This window comes from Charadrius vociferus, unplaced genomic scaffold (genome assembly GCF_000708025.1).
Source record: "Charadrius vociferus isolate BGI_N301 unplaced genomic scaffold, ASM70802v2 scaffold306, whole genome shotgun sequence".
Lineage (NCBI taxonomy): Eukaryota > Metazoa > Chordata > Aves > Charadriiformes > Charadriidae > Charadrius > Charadrius vociferus.
Window position 1 is genome coordinate 3390498 of NW_009648963.1, and position 21698 is coordinate 3412195.

At 36.7% G+C, this 21698-nt stretch overlaps 2 protein-coding genes across 8 annotated transcripts in view; one reads left to right on the forward strand and one right to left on the reverse strand.

The window, feature by feature from the left end:
* The window catches only part of PACRGL (PARK2 co-regulated-like), a 35638-nt gene extending 23429 nt beyond the window's left edge, over nt 1-12209 (forward strand). The window contains exons 2-8 of the mRNA XM_009887666.1: nt 2905-3059; nt 4610-4677; nt 5740-5830; nt 6952-7086; nt 8789-8896; nt 9919-9999; nt 12153-12209. Of these exons, the coding sequence (XP_009885968.1) occupies nt 2905-3059; nt 4610-4677; nt 5740-5830; nt 6952-7086; nt 8789-8896; nt 9919-9999; nt 12153-12209 (695 nt within the window). The remainder of the gene's footprint in view (nt 1-2904; nt 3060-4609; nt 4678-5739; nt 5831-6951; nt 7087-8788; nt 8897-9918; nt 10000-12152) is intronic.
* A 2835-nt stretch (nt 12210-15044) lies between these two features.
* Nucleotides 15045-21698, reverse strand: part of KCNIP4 (Kv channel interacting protein 4) — a 345478-nt gene continuing 338824 nt past the window's right edge. For all 7 annotated transcript variants that reach the window (XM_009887639.1, XM_009887638.1, XM_009887637.1 and 4 more), the window contains one exon: nt 15045-15210. In XM_009887639.1, coding sequence (XP_009885941.1) covers nt 15163-15210 — 48 coding nt within the window. In that variant the 3' untranslated portion in view covers nt 15045-15162. The remainder of the gene's footprint in view (nt 15211-21698) is intronic.

Consider the following 21698-nt stretch of genomic DNA (forward strand, 5'->3'; position numbering starts at 1 on the left):
GGGGGTGTCGGTGCGGCCGGCCGGTAGCGCTGGGTCGGGCCGGGCCTTTCCCGCGAGGCCTTGATCTGGGCTTCCCCGCGAGGGAGTGGGAGCTGTGGGGAGGGGGGCCCGAGGAGGAGCGTGTGTGTGTCCGCCTCCTCCTCCTCGTCTCGCTGGGTCTTTTTGGTGTCCCACGGTGGTGGGGAGGGTCGGGCCGGCGGCTCTGTAGTAACTCGCCAGAGCTTTTTTGCTGTCGAGCCCCTTAGGCGGTGCTTGGTGCCCCGTGTGGCGTTTTTGGCTCTGCCCTCGCCAGGCGTCGGCAGAGCTGGCACTCACCGGGGTAAGGGGGCAACCTCGCCTTTAAAATCCCGCTTACTTTCCTCAGTGACTTCCAGCAACCAGACTGCAGGCCACGTCCTTTGAAAGACGTCTTTTAAAGGTGCTGCTTCTGTTCCTATTTCTATTTAAGGATTTCTGTCCTTTGCTTGAATCTGTCATCTGGCAGTAGGGTGGTTCACTTCTGTATCAAGCCTTGTATGTCAGTTGTTTGATTCACAGCTGTACTTCTGCTGTCTGATCTCTCTGCAAATGCCTGTGACTCTCCCAGCTCTTGACTACACAGCAACTTTCATCTTGCTCTGAAGACTGAGACCTCCTTATGAAAAGTCCTTTTTCCACTCTCTGCCACCTCCTCCTCTTCCAATACATAGACAAGTTATCTCAGTTGCTCTTTCACAAAACCGTTATCGCGGTTTTTAATTCCTATCTTTACTTTTGACCCAAAGGGCTAACATTGTTCCTGCCTGTTGTCACACCTTTTATTGCTTACTTTCTCTGATGGTACAAGCAGTGACTTTTCAAATGCATCTAAATTTTTTTTTAGTTAAAACTTTAGTAAAATTCTTGATTACTTCTTGAAGAGGAAAAAATTGAATACATCTGAATTACTTCTGAATACTTTGCTGAGAAAAATGTTTATGCTGTTATTAGAGGGATGACTTCGCATTATGAGCAATTGTAGATTTTGAAGGTTGACACTGATAGCACTATTTTGTGATATATAATGCTAATGTCAAGAACTTATTTGGTGGTTTTATAGTATAAAACCATTTTGATTCTTATTTTTCTGATAGTTAGAAATGTATTTTTTAACTCTAAATGTGATTAGAGTTTTGTAATAACAAGCTGGCACTTAGAAAATCAGTGCAATTTTTTTCTATGTTATTGTTTGTCTTTTAGGGCTTCATATTATTTCTGGGTTTAATGATTGGCATTTTACAAAGAGAATAGTTCCCATAAGTGTCATTTAAGTTTTTGTGTGTTCTGAAGAGACTTAATTGTCTAATTGTGGTATGTTAGTTCTTTTTAAAAGACTATCACTGGAGACGGGACATATTATGAAAATGGTAAGAAAGAGGCACTAAGACGTATAGTGGGTGAACTGATATGAATCACTAGTTCAGATTAAATCATCAGTCAAGAAGCATTGATTTAAACTTTCAATTTTAGTTTTTCTTTGTATTTTAACTAATTAAGTAATTATTACTGTATGTTGTTTCTCAACATTCAGTAAAATTTAGGTGCCACATTTAATTCTTTTTACAAGTCATAAGGACACAGCATATCTGCACGAGTGCCAGGGCCTTACCACTATTTACTAGAAGCAGAAATAATCCTGAAGAGTTAGTAATTTAGATGACAAAAGTATCTGACTGGAAGTTCTGTCTGGAGGGAAGAGAAGAACCAAGCTAAACAACAAGGACTGCGCATATACGATTCTGGCAGAGGTTAGGGCAGGTAACTTATAGAGCTGAGAGAGTGGAAGCAGCATGGCAAGAATAGTCAGCCCCTCCTGTTCATCCTGATCATGTTGTTGACAAAAACGGGTGTCATCAGCTTGTGAAAGGTGATGGCTGCATGGCAAGCACCCTACTCATCCTTCTGGCAATGTTTGTTTAAATGTATTATTTAACTGGTTTCCTATTGTTTTCATTTCTATATAGTGTCATTTCTTGTTTACCAAAGGAATAGTTTAGTAAAGAGTTTCTTATTTCTGTTTTCTCCACCCAGAGTACACCACAGCATAAACTAATGAACATTAATAATATTCAAAACTAGCATTTGCACACTTAATAATTTTATTAACATTTAATAACCTATCTTTTCCCAGGAATAATTTATATTATTCATCACAGCGTCAGGCTTGGTATGTTAAATAGGCAGTAGACTATTATTTTTATTAGGGACATATTAATGCAATTACATACATATATAGTAATACATGTAGCCGGTGCATTAACATTTAGAAGATATGTGTACCTAAATCAGTATTTAAAGATGTATACAGAAAGTTATTTTGGCATTCTTCTTAACAAAATACTTACATTCTTCTTACTGGAATTGGATTAATTTTCTATGTTCTTTCTTTGCTACTTCACAATTCTTTTCTCTTTTTTTGTTTTGTTTTTTATGATGTCCTGAATCTACTTGGTCTTCTGTTCATTCCTTCATCCTGGCCATTCTTCAAATTCTTACTGTTTTCTGCTGTGACTGTACACAGCCAGCCTATTTCACTCTGGGTGGTTCTACTGAGCGCTGTAATGCTACTTGGATTTCTGTTGGCTATCCTAAAGGCAGACTGTAGCTAATTTCACTTTTGCGCAGGTCTCAAAGTACAGAAGTAAAAGGGAGCAGCGCAGTATTAGGAAGTGTGTGCATTTGAAAGATGGGGTCACAAGACCTATCAAAATTATCCCATGCACTGTGTCGGATATATAAGAATAAGCATTTATTTTTCTAATACACTTACTCAGATTTTCTTGATTGATTGTTCATGTCAGTCTTTGGACCTGGGGTTTCTATCCCTTGATATTCTGTCATGTAGGAATGAAAATTATTTTATGTTTTAATTTTTTTCTGTTCTAGGAAGTAATGCTCTAAGAATGTCATCAGGCATCCAAATAAAACCAAAGACTGCAGTACAGAAAAGCAAGACATCTCCTGTGCCATGTTCTCCAGAACCTGCAATTAAACCACAGCCAAAGCCTAGTGACAAGCTGAATCCTAAAACTATTGATCCGGTATGTATAGGTGGTGGGTTTTGTGTTTGTTTCTTTAAAACAGATCTCTTGTTGGAAGAAAGTTCCTTACTTTATGAAATACATGCAGGACATGCTTCTTCCGCTCCTGTTTTGTAAATTTAAACTAAGCTTTTGTAATTAATCATACATTCCCTAATTTCTAAGCTCAAATGCCTGAGGCGTAATGTATTTATTACTTTTTTTTTTTTAAAAAAAAGGGGGTTTGGTACAATTGTGGCTTGGATGGTAAAGTTTTTATTTTCTATGTACTTTTGCTGTAAAAGGAGATTTAGTGCTTAGAGATAAAAAGGGTTGAGGGTTTTTTTGATATAGTTATAAATTTTGGTACCTGTTGCTTTAGAGGAACTGATCTCAGTTATGCAGTGAAACCAAGAAACATGTAGCATCTTGAAGATCATCAAGACCTCATAAAATCTAGCAAATTAATTGCTAGTGAGAATTCCTTGAAATTCCCAAGTACTGTGAATATGTAATACTCTGGGAAGAATTTGGGCGCTCAAGTGAAGACTGATGAAAGGAGTTGCTTATGTCATGGAAGTCCTGTGCCTGTAGAACTAGCTTTGAGTGGGTGAAGTATAGCTCACTATTGGGCCATATCAGACAATTAGTAATGTCACAGAGGTTTTGGAAAATGAACTAAATGTGGGAGTACTTTGGTAGGTACAAGTCTGTCATAAACAAAGGCTGAATACTTTCATGTGGGCATTATTTTCCTTGAAACCTTTTTGCAAGTAGTACAATGACTTAATTAAGCTAAGAAGTCATCAAATCATGCACACCATTTTAACAATGTTAATGTCAGTTTAAACACTTGAAAGATAATTGAGATTTCATGGTATTTCCTGCTATATGCTTTGTGGTACGATGTTTAGTCTGAGAAGTAGCATTGAATGATCATGCTCATAAGTAATATGTGCATAAGATGCATGTCTATGATAAAAACCAACTTTGTGCAGGCTTTTGTCCTGTGAAGCTCCTAGTTTCCTGCTCCAGTGAGTCCTCCCTGGTTTCTCTCACAGTATGAACCTCCCCAATGTTTTCCAGTGCCCTCATACCATCTTACCTGACATTTGTTGTTTCTCCCACATCTTACCACCTTGCACTTTTGTCTGTACTCAGATTTACTCCAATTCCATCTTGATCTATCTTCTGCATATTACCAATATAACAACAATAAAAGTGTCAGGAAAGTGAGAGGTCCTTAATGTCTTAACGAGAGAACCCGTAAGACTTAAGTGTTAAGATTTGCAAGAGAAAATAGAAAAATAAGGGTATTGCGTCAGGAGACCACTGATTCTACATTATTTACTCCTTTTTCCAACTTTGTAGCTAGACAATTCTGAAAAGCAGTTTTCTGATAAACATACCAAATACAAGTTTTTCACCCCATAGCCACAGTTCTTTTTTTTTTTTGATTAGTTTTAGAATCATAAGTTCATTTTTTGGTAAGCTGCAATTTTAACATATTCAAAATAGTTATCAAACATTACTGTTATAAATAAATAATGATTTATGTTTTGTCCTCACAGTTTGGTGCTCATTCTCGACCACCTTCTGCATTTGCTGCTATATACACTAAAGGTGGCATTCCATGCAGGTGAGTTGGTTTTGTTTATTTTTTTAATAAATATATTATGGTTAGGTGGAATTAAAGAGATTGAAATACATCTATTCATGTTTGGTCTTTTAGTTAGGCTGTTTGATTCCATTAATTTCTGAAAAGTTATTTCTGATATTTAACTCTTTCAAAGCAGAAAGCAATTTTCCATGTCTTTGAAATGGTGTTCTTTTGGTTCTTTTTTTCTGCTGTCTTGGTACTGAAGCGGCATTTTTAAAGATTAGAAATGTATTTGCAGATTTAGTTTGCTAACACTCTTTCATGAAAAAAGTTTATTTCTTCATGTAATGGTGTCTATTCTCCCTACTAACAAAGATAGTAAAATTAATACCATTTTAGTAAGTAGACATCTTGCAGTCTTTTTTTTGTATGGAGTAAGTAGTATGACAACATTTTCTTGAATATTCCAATTCTGTAGTTGTCAGCAATACGAGATGTTAACAAAACTACTTGTAAGCAATAGTTTGTGGTATTTTAACTTTTGTCGATTATGTATTTACCTAGATGATAAGCACTTCAGTGTTTTGTCAAGTGGATGCAGAATTACTTAACAAAAATTTAAGTAATCATTAATGCATTTATATACATCTATAAAATAATCATGAACACATAGCCTTTATCTGTATCTTAGGAGTAACTGATGAATTGCAATATGATTTTTCTTTCAGTTTCAACTGCTTTCACTTACCAATTGGTATTTGAGGAAAATGTTTCTTGCTATTTATCAAAATTCATAACTTTGCAAAGGGAGCATCTTCTGTGTTGGTGTAAGAGGCATCTATAATTTTTATCACTTTTATTTTCTGATTTCTATGTGATTGGGAGCGGAATTTTGAAAACTGCCATATTTGGGAATTATAACAATTGCACTGTTAAATACCATTATACATTTCACTAAGGAGAGCAGTATGTATTGAAATTGTGTATACAACATTATAGTAATATTGCAAACCAATCGGTGATATATTTAAAGTCGTCAGTGTTAGCAATAAATTATATATTATTATATGTCAATTTGTTAAAACTTTATTCTTTATATAGGTTAGTGCATGGCTCAGTTAAGCACAGACTGCAATGGGAATGCCTTCCTGAAACTGTTCCCTTTGATCCTCTTCTTGTAACATTGGCAGAGGTAAACTCAATTTGCTTGCAAAGTTAAGGATACAGGTTTTCCTGATTGCAAATGGCGTTTTGTAACAAGCTAAGCTAGCTAACTTCAACTCACCTACTAGGAAAATATGAAAAAATATTTTGAGGATCTTGTATGAACGAAGATGGTCAAGAACATTGCCATTTGTGGTTCTTTAGTTAGAACATTCTGGGAGAGCTAGGTAGAGCTCTTTTAATCTTTGAGATACTGGCCAAATACAAGACTGCATCTCAGATTCCAAACTGTTGGATTAAATACATCAATCCATTTGTGAATTTGCAGTTCTATTGTAAATAAAATTATTTTGATTCTTTTTCTATATAAAGCCTACCTATTGAAGTAAGAGTGCTCTCCTCAATAAGTTGAACTAGTACAGTGAAAATAGGATCCTGTAAATAAGTGAAAGAGAAATACTATGCATGAAGTTCAGGCTTCTGTTTTCTCAGCATCATCTGTGACATTTGTCACCAAATATGTTTCAGAAGTGTAAATAAATGTTGAATCCAGTGTGGCAGATGGAATAAAGTGCATACTTCAGAGGTGACTTTTTTCTTTTTTTAAGATTAAGCAAAGCTGTGAATTCCTAAAGTAACTTAAAGCTCCTGTTACGAGAAGAAGAAGGTCTTCAGCCATAGAGCTTTAGATCTTTGAGTTCTGCCAGTGCATATTTGTAGCATCTGCAAGTTTTTGGTGTTGCAGAGGGGGGGTGTGGTGGAAGGTGTCTTTCCTTCCATAGTTCACCTTCTGTTTTTATTTTTTTTCCTTCAGGGTATGAAAACCATTTACAAATACAGCCTATTCTTGTTCATGGTCTTGTTGAAAAATTACCTTGGGTAGTTAGATTAAAGGTATTGAATTCCAAATAGTGATGGAATTGTCAGTATTCATAATGTGACTTCTACTATTCAATGTTCTAAAAGAAAAATGAATAAGAATAGCAGAGTTGTACTCAATGGCTCCACATGGTGGAGTTAGTGTATTTTATGTCTTGAACTGGTGTAACAAAATCTAAACATTATCTTGTGGCTATGTGGAACTTTTTTGATGTGTTTTTGTTTAAAAGAAGACTCACTCTTAAGCAACATGTTTTATATTTGCAACAGGGTCTAAGAGAGACAAAACATCCCTATACATTTGTTTCAAAGGAGGGTTTTAAAGAATTGCTTACAGTCGAAGGAGCTGCTGCAAAAGCAATCCCCTTGTTGCCTCGTCTAATTCCAGCGTTAAAGGCTACTTTGGTATGTCTTACTCTTCATGCAGAGATTTTAATCGGCTTCATTTTTTTTTTTTGTTGTTTTTTCTTGTGCTGGTGAAAACTATTAAAAATAGTTAATGTCTATTGCATGGGCTTTTGGTTTGGGGACTGGGGGTGTGGGAATAGTTTATTTTTTTCATGTTAACTCTGCCTTGGATTTATTAGCTAACTATGTCTTTAACTGTAAATTCATATGGGAAACCCCTTGTATAGCTGTATGACAGTAGCTATGGGCAAATTCTGTGGAAATGTTCTATTAAAGATCTGAATATAAGCAGAAGTAAATATATGTATTGGTGGTATCTTCATATATCCACGTAATAACATGCAAAAAACCCATATTCAGGTGAAATAAAATGGATATACGAGAATAAATACTCATCTGTTAACATTAAAAATTTCAAAACATGCTACAAAGATAAAACAATGTGCCAGTGAGGAAGAGGGAAGAATACAGTTAAAATGTTTGAGGTCATATTCTTAATTTTTAAAATATTTTTAACTTTTCTACTCCTTCAGAAAATAAAGTGAGGTAAAAGTATTGGCCTCTAAGGTAATCTCTTTCAGATCTTTTTCAGATCTTTCAGAGCCCTTTTCTGGTTCAAGTACTTGCTGTTCTTTAATTTAGCTGTCTTTCAGTTATGGTTTTACAGAGATGGCTGAAAGTTTGAAAATTCTTTGTGATCTCAGATTAGAGGAGTAATAGAAGATCAAAATTGTGTGTTATCAGTATCTTTGGTTTAGTTTGGAAGACAAAATTAGAAAAAATTATTCTTGTCTATTCTTCCAATTACTGTTATTGATCTGATAATTTTCATTCTTGCACTGTTTTGGTATAAAGTCTTGTTGAACCTTCTACTACACAAGCAGTCAATGACTTCTAGTTAAAAAAAAAAAGCAAAACCATTCGGGGCTCAAATGTCAGAGTGGAAAAATAACTGTTTAAATAAAGGTCAGTATTAGTACAAGAACAAAATAAATTGTCATGAATCAATTTCTCTGCTAAAGGAAGAATGAGATAACTAAACCATTAGAGAACTCAGGTATAGAAGAACCTTCCCATGGGAGTAATAAAGATGACAAAGCATCCTAGAAGTAGATAAGAGCCTGATAATTGCTGGCAGCTGACAAAGCTGTAGGTGGCAGGGGACTAAATTAATTGAGCCAGAAAGTCATTGGCTCCTATGTTTCTCCAACAAAGACAATTTATGAATTACATAGAAATTACCCTGAATTCATTTTATTTGTAACAGAAATGTTGTCTCCCAGTTTCAGCATATCTGTATTTGAAGGGTTCCGTCTAATGCACTATGGAGCACTGAAATTGGTGGTGTAATAAACTGTTTGTTTTCCCTGCCAAATTTTTTATTTCATCAATAATAAATTATTTGGTTCCTTGTCTCAGAAGAAATGCAAGAGTTTCACTGACATTTTGTGGATACTTCTGTTTTCTACTTTAAAAACATACTTCTGGTTTTAAATGTTACCTATAGATACTAATATTCAGTCATATTGTACTTGTATTTCTAAACTTGTTACATTATAACAACAAGCAGTTGCACAGTACTTTTAATTTTAAAAAATACTATATACAATCATAATGTAAAGATTTCAGTTTTGAAGAACTTGTGCATTTGTCTGAATATTACTGATAGGATTTTCTTTCCCCCCTCCCCCTGCTGAAGGCTCATTCAGACGATGAAGTATTCGGAAGGGGATTGGATGCTTTAGTTCAACTGAGTGCTGTTGTTGGCCCATCTCTTAATGATCATCTTAAGCATTTACTCACAAATGTAAGTTTTTAATGCTGTAGTGAAAAATCATCTGTATTTTTATGGTACTTTTGTTGAGATGTTTACGATAATATCTGCACAGATACAGTGGAGGACTCAGCAGTTCCATAAAAAGCATTACTTCATATATTCCTCTGTGTAAAAGTCCAGCATTTTTTAATAATATGGTGACCTATAAAGTTCTAGCAAGGTCCAAAAACTGTTGTTAACGTAAATTGGAGAACAATGGAAGTGTTGTCTCTACTATTTGAAAAAGATCCAGCTTCCAGCCTGAGGTGAAATAGATGCTATGTTTTGAAGGGAAGTTTATGTTTATTGCAAAATGAGATTTGCATTTTAAGTGTGAATATTTTTAAAAATCTGTGAAAGTTTCAATAAATTAACATAAGCAAATATTCCCACTTCTTTCAGGTGGGAATTCTGCACAAGGAAGTTTTCATTAAATAAACTTAGAGTGGGATTATGGGAAGTATTTTTATTCTGTGTCCTTCTGTAGACATCCTTCCTCTGTCAGACAGGCTTTTTGTGGTTTCATTTAGCCTGCTTCCACAGTGCACTTACAGCAAAATAAAAGGACCTTTTAGATATCTAGGGCAGAAGAGAGAAATTGCAGTAGTTCGGGGTTTTTTTAAAGTATTTCCACTGTAATAAATCTCTTTCAGTGCATGTGAAAAATGTGTTAACTTTTCATGTGAACAGCACTTTAAGAATAACTTTTTTTAGAGATTGATATGTCTTTAAAATTTGTTTGCTAAAAGAAAATAGAATTAAAATAACTATTTTTTTGGCTAACAGTTGAGCGTTCTTTGAATTTAAGTTTCTCATCGGTTAACATTTTATTCCTTTTGCCGTGACTGAGTTTCACACTTTGACATCAGTTACAAGCTATAAAGTGTTCTTTTAGGGTTTAATTTTCCAAAGACAAGATGAAATAAAGTAATAGCATACAATTATGTTTGCCTCCTTGCATATATTGTACTATATTTTGCAACAAACTTTTTTTATTTTTACTTTTCCAATAGCTTTCAAGGAGATTAATGGACAAGAAATTTAGAGAAAAAATTACGGTTGCTTTACAAAAGTTGGAGCAATATGGTGGAAAGGTGAGTTGACCAGATGATTATTCTGTAATCTGGACATTTGAGTACAACTTTGCCAAAACATCTTCCATCTCTGGCTTTCCAATTAAGAACCCCATTCTGAAAACTGCTTATTTTTACATCTCGCAGCTATTCATATTGCATAAAACGTAGGATTTTGCACTGCAGCAATCAGCACAGTTGTGTTCCCGTCCATAGTAAAACAGTTGTTTTAGTCTGATGTATTGTGTGGTGATAGAAATGACATTAAATCTACTCTGGGTGATCCATATTCTGCCAGTTAGGTTTTGTTGTCTCCCATTTTTTTTATCTCCCACTTTCCATTTGTATTCTCCATTGTTTTAATTGTTATAATCCATTGTTAAAATAATGAGTATGTCTCAATAAAATATTCCAAGACCTGCTTAAGAATCTGCATGGCTGGAGCATGCCAAGCCCCATTCAGGAGAACTCTTTGGGAGCAAGCGTGCATCTATGTGGATCGTTATCCATGATACTCGCTTGGAACATTTTGTTGTCCTTGGTGGGAAGCTTGTGTAGACAGTGGTTAAAAGAGATACTACTCTTTTTTGAAAAATCCCTATTTCTCTAGGAAGTCTAAATTCTTTTCCCAGGGTTTGAACTAATGTGATAAATGGGTTAGTAGCATAGGATAACATCCAGAAATGCCTAAGTACTTACTCCAAGTTAGGCATTGCAGCACTTAGAAAGTAGATGCTTATGCTGAATAAATCATGTAAGCTTCTTGTAGAGACCATAGGGTAGGCTAGATGCCCATAAAGAGCGATACAGGAATTCACCAAATGTCAACTGGTAAATAGCTCCTAGCCCCTTCTGGAGTATTGACACCTGACTCAGGCTGAATATTTGTCTTGCTTCAATATGCTTGGGATGCAGGCTTCGTGTTCCTTTTTCTGAGTCTAAATACTTCTCTCAACAGGATTTACTCTTGCTAAAAAGATACTTTTTGCTGTTATTGATGATGCCTGCCCATTCTTACTAATAGCTTAGTGTTTAGGTCACTTACTGAGGAAATCAGATACTCACATTTCCAGCCCATGCTGGTTAACCAGAGGTTAGATCTGCAATTGCTGTATATAAAAAAAAAAAAAAAAAAAAAAAAAAAAAAAATGCTTTAAGTAATAAATGGCAGAGTGTTCTTCTGCTGAATATTCTGTTGCCATTTTCTGTTGTACTGTGCAGAAAGAAGGAGAGAGCATTGGCTTGGATATTCATCTAGAATAGAAAATATTTGTGTTCTTGACCACTTGAACACTTGCATGTATTATATTAAATGGTCATTGGTAAAGACTAGGAATAACCTGAAGAGTAGGGACCATAAATATAGGCTTACCAGTTCTGAGCTTGTGCGCCTTAATTAGTAGGCACCCAAGACACCACTTCATCATTATTTTTTTTGGCTTTGCACTCATATTCATTTAAGGGCAGTAGCAGTGTTTGTATTACAGACTTGAAAAAGATCTTAACAAATAAAGCAGTGTGAGAGTTTTCTATTTATACGTAGTGAGGCAAGAAACAGAAAATTACGTCTCATTGTGATGTTCTGAAAATTTAGGTCTAGATAATGTAATTAATCCACTGAATAATTAACCTCTAATTCTTGTAGTCTTACCAGTTTTGCAAGTAGGTCTTTCTGTGTGTCTTTTAAAAATACTGTAATAAGATAAAACAGACAACTGGAAACAAACTCCTAAATTGTGATTACAAGCAAAACTGTATAATTGAACTAATGAATTTATCAAATTTCTGTTCTAAATGAGTTATAATGGATATGTCTCGCTTTTATTGGAAGTCCCTCCCAGAATATCACTCCTCTATTTAAAAAATCCTTATTATTTCATATCTATATTTATGCCCAGTTTTAGGTATGAATTTACACATCTGTCTCTTTTCTTGGACGCTTACTCTCCATCATTAGTTATCACAATGTTCCATTTTTTCAGTTCATTATTTTCATCCCCTTTGACAGTAAATTTCTTATCAAATATTAACTTTTTAGTTTTCTACTGTTTGATAATAACAGATAGCTAAGTAAAGGTTGTGAATTATGCAATTTATAGAGACTATATGAATATTCTCATATGTAGTGCTAGTGCTCCTTATTTTGTTTAAATTTGTTTTATTTGCATCAACAGGCAACTGTGACGATCATCAAATCTAAAATTCCAACCTATTGTTCTATCTCCTCTTGATCAAGAAAACTGTAGTGATTTGTACTGTAAGGTGAGGTTTGGAAAGAAACTGCCTGTTAACATCACTGACACTTAGTTGGGGTATGATATATTCTCTTATAATGATCACATTTCTTCAGTGTGATGGAGAGTGAGAAAAGTCCTATCAGTTTGTGAATATGTAAATAGGCAAGGCTATTTAAAATAATTCTCTCTGTATTGGCAGCTATTGGCATATGTATTGTGCTTACAATGATATTGACTAATTTGCTATTATTTCAAAAGCAGAGTAAATATTCTTATTTTGTTGTAAATTACAACTTCCTATAATAGATCTGCAGTGCTTAATATGTTTTGTACTTGTGTGATGCAAAATAATTTGGCTGTAATTACTTAAATAGTAACTAACTTGGTGTTAAATTGCGTACGTATACCCGCTTTTGAAACACGTAACTTAATTCGTGCCACAGGCACGGATGCATACAGTTTGGGTTTGTATTGGGCTAGATGTAGAATTATGAGACCTCATCTAGACTTCTTGAGAGTCAGCTTTCAAAAGCTGAATGCACTAAACAGGTAGCATATGGTGCAAACCTGAACTTTCTCAGTGCATTCTCAGCACATTGTTTTGAGAAGCTGGAGAGGCTCTGGAGAATGCGGTGCAGAGGCATCAGGTTGCTCCATAGAGCCACAGCCTCGGTTTGGCTTAGTTAATTAGTTCCAGTTAGCTTTGGACTTACTCAACGTGAGCTAGATGTAGGAGGCAACTTTGGAGTATTTACACCGTGCTCCCTTTGCATCGAGTTTAGCTTGTGAATTCAGCTCCAAACAAGCTAATAAACTTCTGAATGTGGAAGCTATGAAAAAAGACATGAGTTAAAGACAATAAAAAGATCGCAGAAGCCAGCTTACCTGGCTCTCAGGCCTTGTAGGGTGCGCTGTTTGTCCCTGAACATATTTGAACCTGATTGCAAAATAATTCCTAACAGGCCTTGTAATAAATACTGTTCAGGGTTCAAGTTGTTATGGGTATTTGAGTTGCTCTGTGAGGGAGAGCTGATGAAGCAACAAAATTTGCCATAGAACTTTTTACCCTGAGGAAAATTCGGTTCTGAAATTTAAAGTTGTTGGAAGGGTTGGTTGGGTTTTGGGGTTTTTTTTTTGTCATCAAAAGATGTTGTTGCATAGGGTATTAAAAAAGTCTGTCATGTGAAAGCAATTTCAGATTTTTTTTGAAAACAACCACTGCTTGGCTAAATTAAATTTACTTCAGGACTGTGCTAGGATCTCTGCTGAGATCAGAACTATGCTAAGTCAAGATATATGTATTTAAGCTTTTTTTTTAAAAAAAAAAAAATTACATTGGTTGGCAAAAAACATTTAATTTGAAGAAATTCAAGTATTTGTTTAACAACTCAAAAAATCGATCATACTGCTTGTTTTTCTTCATGTTTACTTTATTTTATTTTTTTACAAAATGTGCACAGTTAGTTTACACAAACACACTACAACAGATTTCAGGTGTACATGTATTGTACTACTCTTATCCTACACTGGTGATAGCAGAGCAGCCTTCAACATGCCTCTAACAACCCATCTCTACACCAGAATAGATACCTGATTTATTTTTTACAAAAGAATGCTTGCAACATTCTTTCTACTTCATTAATCCCCTTTCTGCAGCAATGTCACAAGATTGGCCTATCTCTGATAGCATTTCACCTATTTTGAATTATTGGCATAAACTCTGTAGATAATATATATTAAAAATTACATGGATGAGGAGGGCAGTATTATATTTTAGGTACATAGTTTTTTAGAAAAATCTTTCTAGGTTCAGAATTAAGGTAGCTCCAATCTTAATGAAGAAATGATCCTAAAAAAATGTAGTTCAGTTATCACATATAGATGATATTTTTCCAATTTTTCCTGGTTTTGTCTCCTAATAAGAGATATTACAAAAAGCTGAAACAGATGTTAGCCTGTCTAGCAGTTAGTAGTAGTAGATGTTACTACATAGTGATATTCATTCTGAGCTCTGAAGTGGGATGGAAGTTTCAAAAGAAGTTCATACCTTTTTCTTCATTAAAGGCAGAAAGACATGCACTCGTGAAAACAGTGTTAAGAGGCAGTTAAGGTTTTTTTATGAAAAGATAAAAGTCAGAAGATCCTTAATTTTAAGCAAAGAACTTTGCAGTCACATCCAAGAAGAATTAGAAATACAGTATGTAGGACTCCTAATATTCATGTTGTGATAAATTAAATGCAGATTTACTAGGTAAATGTGGTTGATAGAAACTTACTCGTATTTGTTGGGGAGTAAATCTACCTATAAGCAACTTCTTTTCTTGTTCTATAACAGTTCTTCCTCTCAAGTTATCTATTTTTTTAGGTTTGGGCTTTTGTTTGAAGAGAAAAGCAAGTCAAAGGTGGAAGGCAATTGCAGCAAGATGTGCATTGCACATTGATTATAGCACTTTAACTCAAAGTATTATTCAAAAAATGAGGTCTACACCATATAAATGTGAAAACAAAATACATGGTAATGCCTCTGTATAAATTAGAAGCTGAGATTTAAGAAATACACTCAAACACCTGGAGCTCAATCCAGTACAAATGAGCAGCAAAACTAAGAGTATTTATTTAATCTTTGTGTGACAGTATCTATTTTATCTAGGGCTTAGAATGATAATAAAGCTGCATAATGTCTCGTCTTATTTTGTTTGGGTCTGGAGTAAAAACCTGACTTTTCAGAACATTCTTGTTAACTAAGCAGCCACTGTTGAAGTGCTAAACTGTATAATTTAGAAAGGTGTTTTGGGGAAAAGTTTATAATAAAAAAATTTATTTGCATAATACATGTCTCAGTGTAAAGCTGAGTAATTTTATTTATGATAAAGTGGGAAATCCATCTTTTAGGTAATGTTGCAGAAAAGCTCGTATTTGTCCATTAGTTGTAGACCTAATGTCTTCATTAAATCACATTTTCAAAGAGCTGCATTGATCGCATTATATTCTCATCCTGTAAAAAAGACAACAAAAAAACAAAAATCATACACCATTAGAAATGTAGTTGGCAAATATCTACAGTGAAATTGGGTAGAACTAACTGTATTTTAGTTAATGACAACATTATTTTTCAGCTTGCTTGGAGAAATTGTTAGCAGAAAAAGACTTAATAGATCTATGCTTAAATAGATTTTTGTATGCGTTAATTAAACCAAAACTGTTCTCTCAAGAATGCAATAGCATGTTCCAGAAATGAAGTCTGCAGTATTTCTGGCGTTATGAGTTTATATCCAGTATAACAAAAGACACAGACAATAAATACTAAAGGCGTAACTGTTGTACCTGAAGTGTGAATCCGTACATGAAATCACTCATCCTGTGTGTCTTACACAGGAGCTTTTTTTGCAATTCTAGGGCATCCTATTGCATAGCTAGGGGTGACTCTAAAATAAAGTAGATTTAAGTGTGCATCTTTGTATGAACCAAAGAATCAGTCAGTTCTGTAAATATCACCGCAACACACTGACTCAGCTCAGATTTTTTGTGTGTTCACAATGAAAGACGTTGACTGCTTTCCAATGCTACTTCTGTTTTCTGATTGCTTTGCATTAGGTAGGTAAGAAAACCTTCTACTTCTTAGTTCTGCATAATGTTTACTGTTGCATCATTCTGTACAACAGTTTTTGTCAGTAAATAACTCAGCACAGCAGTCAGGAGAAAATAGGGGGTTTGATAGCATTTACCTTTCAGTGTATAGAAGAAAGTTTACTTTTAGTAGCCCATATTTGGTGGCACTTCTGGATCAACAGTTGATTGCACAATTCACTATGTATACAATACGAGAGTATGTTACGTGGTCATTTAGCATTTGCTGGTCTCCACTGTACTGATCCTCTTTTTCAATCTGAATGCACACCGTTTAGTACACTCTTGAGAGATAATCTAGCCACATTTAATTCTTGTGAATAAAAAGGCTGAATTTGATATATTTTAGGAAGTCTCATGAAAGAGGCATAAATCCCCCACGTCTAAGAAGGGTTATCTCATAGTATTCTCCACTACTGATAGGTATGTAGCCCTTCTGTACATTAGTGTTCCAATAACACATGTTCAGTATCAATTTCCAGTTAAATTATTCCCTGTTCAGTCTAGTCAGTGATGTGCTTTGTAAAAATGACAAGTGTGAGTAGTTTTCTTAATTTATGGTATGAAATGTGCACAGTGGGGTTTTCATCTTTGATTCTGTATGTCATCTCAAGTGATATTGCTGTAAGAAGTTATCTGCACGCTATTTTGTGCTGATTAACTTATGAACGCAATGATATGTAATTTCAAAAAAATATGTAGATTAATGCTTAAAAAGTTTGTATAGGAAATTTGCTATATTAAATTACTGGAAATTAAATTAAACTTTTCACAGCTGTGTTGTTTTGAAACATCAATATACGATTGAAGATCACTGACTAGTGTAAGGTTAAATTTTGGGTTTACAAGAATCATTTGTTACTTAATTATTTACAAATGTTTTTGTATATGCATTGGCACCTAAGCTTAGCAAATGTGCAAAGCAAACAACATGTTCTTAATTTAGAAACAGTGTTTTGACAGTTCCTACCAATTCTGTAATATATGTACCATCACTAATGAAACTATTAGTTTTCTAAAATCAGCTCCGTATTTCTAAAGTTTGCTGTTTCTATACATAAGACTACCAACGCCCTTCCTTTGGTCAGTCAACTGGGAAGAGTCTTCACAAGAAAATGCCGTCTTGTCATAATATTTGGAACATGGTGACTGTTAGTAGCTTTTTTGTCCATCTTAGAAAAATAAAAATCAGATGCTTGCATTAAAATTCTTTGGCAAGCATATCTTTCTCATTTGCCTCTTTTTTTAAGTACTTTTTTTCTAAATAGTTTTTTATAACAGATTTGTTTAATGATTCCTAACTGATGACATTAGGAGGCATAAGTGCACATGAAGCATAGTCCATATGAAGCCCAAAACATGGATGAATGAGCTTTGCCAGATCTGACCTAACTTCAAACCAAATTTGAGGTTTTTCCTACTGAAGTCTGAGACAGCTACTTTGTTACCAGGCTAGCCCAGACCCACCGGCATTGTATATGCAATGGCTTACTCCTGCGAAAAATAGCTGTCCCAAAAGCCTTTTTATCGTTATCAGAAGGCGCTTTAAGTCATCCACCCTGACATTCACCTGTGCGCCACCTATGCCTTAGTCCTTCGCCTCTGTTCTTCACGGTGCTGCTGTAGACACGATGCAATGTTTTCCACCAGCACCGAGCAGTGAGAGGAGGCACGGGAGGCACTGGGTAGTGCCCAGCCCTTGAGTTAGCCACGCTACTGTTTCCCAAGACCCATCTCTGCTATTTGGTAACTTTTAAAAAGCAGGACAGACAGCAGCCTCTTTCTGGGACTCGGTCCAGCATACTTAGGGCAGGATAGTCCATTTCTCCTGGAGAAGCAGGGAGACTCCTGGAGTTTGGACGGAGGACTGTCAGTCCAGCACGTGGGTATGTGGGGTAGGGATGGCAGGGGAATCAGGTCATATGCGTTCCCTGTCCAAGACAGAGGAAGGATGAGGGGAAGCACCTTTGCTGTCCTCACTTTATCGTGGCCAAAGATAGGTCCTTATACCCAGTAACCAGAGAAGACCATGATCAAGGCCTGGATGCTCTGTAATTCCCTACATAATTGCTTAACACTTTGAGAATGGACAGGCCATTCTTTGCATTGGGACTGTGAAATAAGAGTCTTGAACTTGCTGTGTACCTCAGGCTGTACAGTGCTACTGCTTTCATAGCTGTGCCAAACTGGTACTCGGCCCAAGGAGGCGATTTTAAAAATATAATGAGAGTTTTAAGAACACACCAGAGGCTCTTGATGCTGCAAAAAAAAATATCTCAGGAACCTGTCCCAGGAACTTGAAGTGGAGCCTCTGTATTCAAATATGCTCTGCAGTGTTCCTCCTTCCTCTTAAAGTAAGCATGCCATGCTTTCCTAGTTATGACAAAGCACCAGTAGAAGGGGTGCACAGTTCTGAGGGGCTGGAAACTCTTGCCCGAGACACCATTCAAAGAAAAGGCTCCTGCAGCCTTTCCCTGGCAGAACGGGTTTCTAGTCTGTTTTAAGATGCAGACTGCAGGGGATCTTAGCTTTCGAGTTTGGTTGAGGGTTTTTTTGGTAGTGCTTGTCTCTTGGCACTGTTCTGACTCTCATCTTACAGCTTGAGCCAGAGCCTAGGTGCTGGCAAACATGTCCTCTGCATACCTTTAGCACATTTTCAGATGCACCAGATGCTGGCTGCCATATTCCTCAATGGGCGTTCTCATTCCAAGGTCGGAGGTACAGTCATTTATTACACAAACTGGCAGGGAAGGTTTTGAGCAGACATGCTCTGATACAAGCCTCAACACCAAAGGAGGGTTTGTAGATGAGGAAGCCACCACAGCTGTCAAAGACAGGAGCAGCAGGTGTGCCATGCCCCTGTCCTGAATGTCCTGATCCTGGTACACCAAAGGTAATAGAACTAGCAGTGGTCTAGAGAGAGGGTCAAGGGTGGTTAGAAGTGTGGACTGATTTCCCTAGGAGGAAAAATTGAATAAATGAGTACTTTACAGCTCAGAAAAGAGATACTGAATGAAGGGCAATAACAATAACCACTGTTTTTCCATAACACAAGAACATATGGAAAACAAACATATTGCATGGCAGGTCTAAAACACAGGCAGATTTACTACAGGAAGGATCACAGGATCATTAGTTTTGCTTTTGGCATTGCTAAATGCTCATGAAATATAAGACTCTGTGCTTGATGTCACTCACTGCATGCTGAGGAAAGAAAGGAACCTGAACCTTACTTTTTCAGATCAGTCTTTTACCCATTAGAATACTAAAAAAAAAAAGGTTTTCCTACAGCTGCATCTTAAAAGAAAGCAGCCACTCTGCCCTTTGTGATAAACGTAATCCTGAAAAGGCTGAAGCCACGTTAACTCCTGAATCAAGTTTCTTGAAGAACTTGGATTGAATCCTAACCCCAAACCTCATTTCTGAAACCAAAGCTGGATATAAATGTGAATTACACACTTTACAGCTCAGAGGTCTTAATAGAAGAACAGGTCTTGACAGGTAGAGAGACTCCAGAGGGCTGTGCTGCCATGCAGTGTGACGTGGACAGGCTGGAGAGCTGAGCAGAGAAGAATCTAGTGAAGTTCAACAAAAGCAAGGGCAGGGTCCTGCACCTGGGGAGGAAGAATGCTAAGCACCAGTATAGGTTAGGGGTGGACCTGCTGGGAAGCAGTTCTGAGGAGAAGGATCTGGGGGTCCTAGTAGATAGTAAATTATCCATAAGCCAGCAGTGTGCCCTTGCCGCCAAAAAGGTCAATGGAATCCTGGGCTGCATAGGGAAGAGTGTTACCAGTAGGTCGAGGGAGGTCATTCTCCCCCTCTACTCGGCACTGGTGAGGCCACAACTGGAATACTGTGTCCATTTCTGGGCTCCCTAGTTCAAGGGAGACAGGGAAATACTGGAGAGAGTCCAGCGAAGGGCAACCAAGATGATTGAGGGATTGGAGCATCTCCCTTATGAGGAAAGGTTGAGAAAGACTCTTTAGCCTGGAGAAGAGAAGGCTGAGGGGAGACCTTATTATGGCATACAAGTATCTAAAGGGTGGGTTGAAGGAGGATGGAGCCAGACTCTTCTCGGTGGTTGATAGCGACAGGACAAGGGGCAATAGGTACAAGTTGGAACATTGGAAGTTCTATTCAAATACAAGGAGAAACTTCTTTACAGTTAGGGTGACAGAGCACTGGCACAGGCTGCCCAGGGAGGTTGTGGAGTCCCCTTCTCTGGAGATTTTCAAAACCCACCTGGATGCAGTCCTGAGTAATGTGCTCTAGGCAATCCTGCTTTAGCAGGGGAGTTGGACTAGATGATCTCTAGAGGTCCCTTCCAACTCTGAAAATTCTGTGATTCCGTGAAAAAATTAGATAGTGAGATACTTTTTGTATCAAAAAACATTGCCACCTTTGAAGTTAAAAGCAAGTGAAGGTGAGGTAAGCAGAAAGATGAGAACCGTGTCTCTGTCATGCAGCGGTTTAGACAGTGTCTCTCACATGTATTCTGAATATGCAGAAGAGCTAAATAAGAAATTTTCTAACAGAACTGAGAAACCGTGAATCACATTGGAAAAGGAGAGCCAGCAATTCGTTACTGAAGGTACTAATTTTCTTTGTAAATGAATCACTCAGCCCGTCACCATAATGGCTGTCAGATCCAGATTAATCTTTCATTTAATTTCCAGAGCTCTACAGACTTCAGCCAGGAAATAAATCTCATGTCTGTTTCTGCTGATTGCTCAGCTTTAGCAGAGGAAAATGCCTTTCATTCATATTGAACAAGACTGACAAGCTAGAACCATGGTCAATACAGTCGAGCACAGCTAACAGATAAGACACTACCCAAGACCCATTGCTAAGGATATACAGAACAGTCACAGTTAGAAGAGCTGTTGTCTTTCTTTCATCCCCCAAAATCAGTGGATTAAAATCAGTGGATTAAAATCGGAGAGTCACTAGATACCTGTGCTCATGAGAGCAATGCCAAAGAATAACTACAAATGCATATAAAAATGTTCCAGCTCTCGAGCATCTTTGCTATTTCCTATTCAGCTTTCCCTATTCCAAGTGGTTATACATCTATCACTCACTAACTGCATTTATCTTGCTAGTCTTGTTCTCTCCTGTCTCTTGACTACTACTCTCTTTTTGGTATAGGAGATAGGAAGCCATACACACAGGCTCTATTGCTGGTCTGTGTCAGGTTCATATTAATCGGAGTCAGCCTGGGGAAGACTGAGGTATCAGCAGAATGCTACTGTTCTCTGTATTTCTCACCATAACAAAAAGCATTCGTTTTATTTGCCACATCATTTTGCATAATGTAATCAAGCCTATCTTATAACTAAGTCTAATGTGACACTTTAAGGTACATAATAACCTCTTATCCCACCAAAGGCTTGTCATCATTATTTTGTACTATATCATGTTTCTTTTTCTTGTATTTTCTAACTGACAAATTAACAGCAGTTCCTTAAATTTCCAAAAATACAACTTATCTTTCCTCCTATCGTCTCCTGGTCAGAGCAAGCTGGTTTCGAAGGGCAGAGGAGTAAAAACAGGCTGTTTGTCCTGCTGCAGAAGTTCATTCTCCTTCCTGGCTCAAGAGGCAATGAGCTGTTTTCAGCCATTGAAGGAAATTAACAGCCACCTGGGTAGCATAAACACTTGCAACTGATAACCACAATCAGTTTTCACTCCTTCGCCTGGAGAAAACTTGCCTGCTGTTAACTGCTGCCATCCAATGCTTTTCAAGCTCCTTACACTCCCCCTTTTTAAGGCCTCCAGCAGGTCGTGACTCAGTGTTTGAGCAACACTCCCATAGATGATAAATTTTCACGCAATATTATTATTATTGCTGTGACT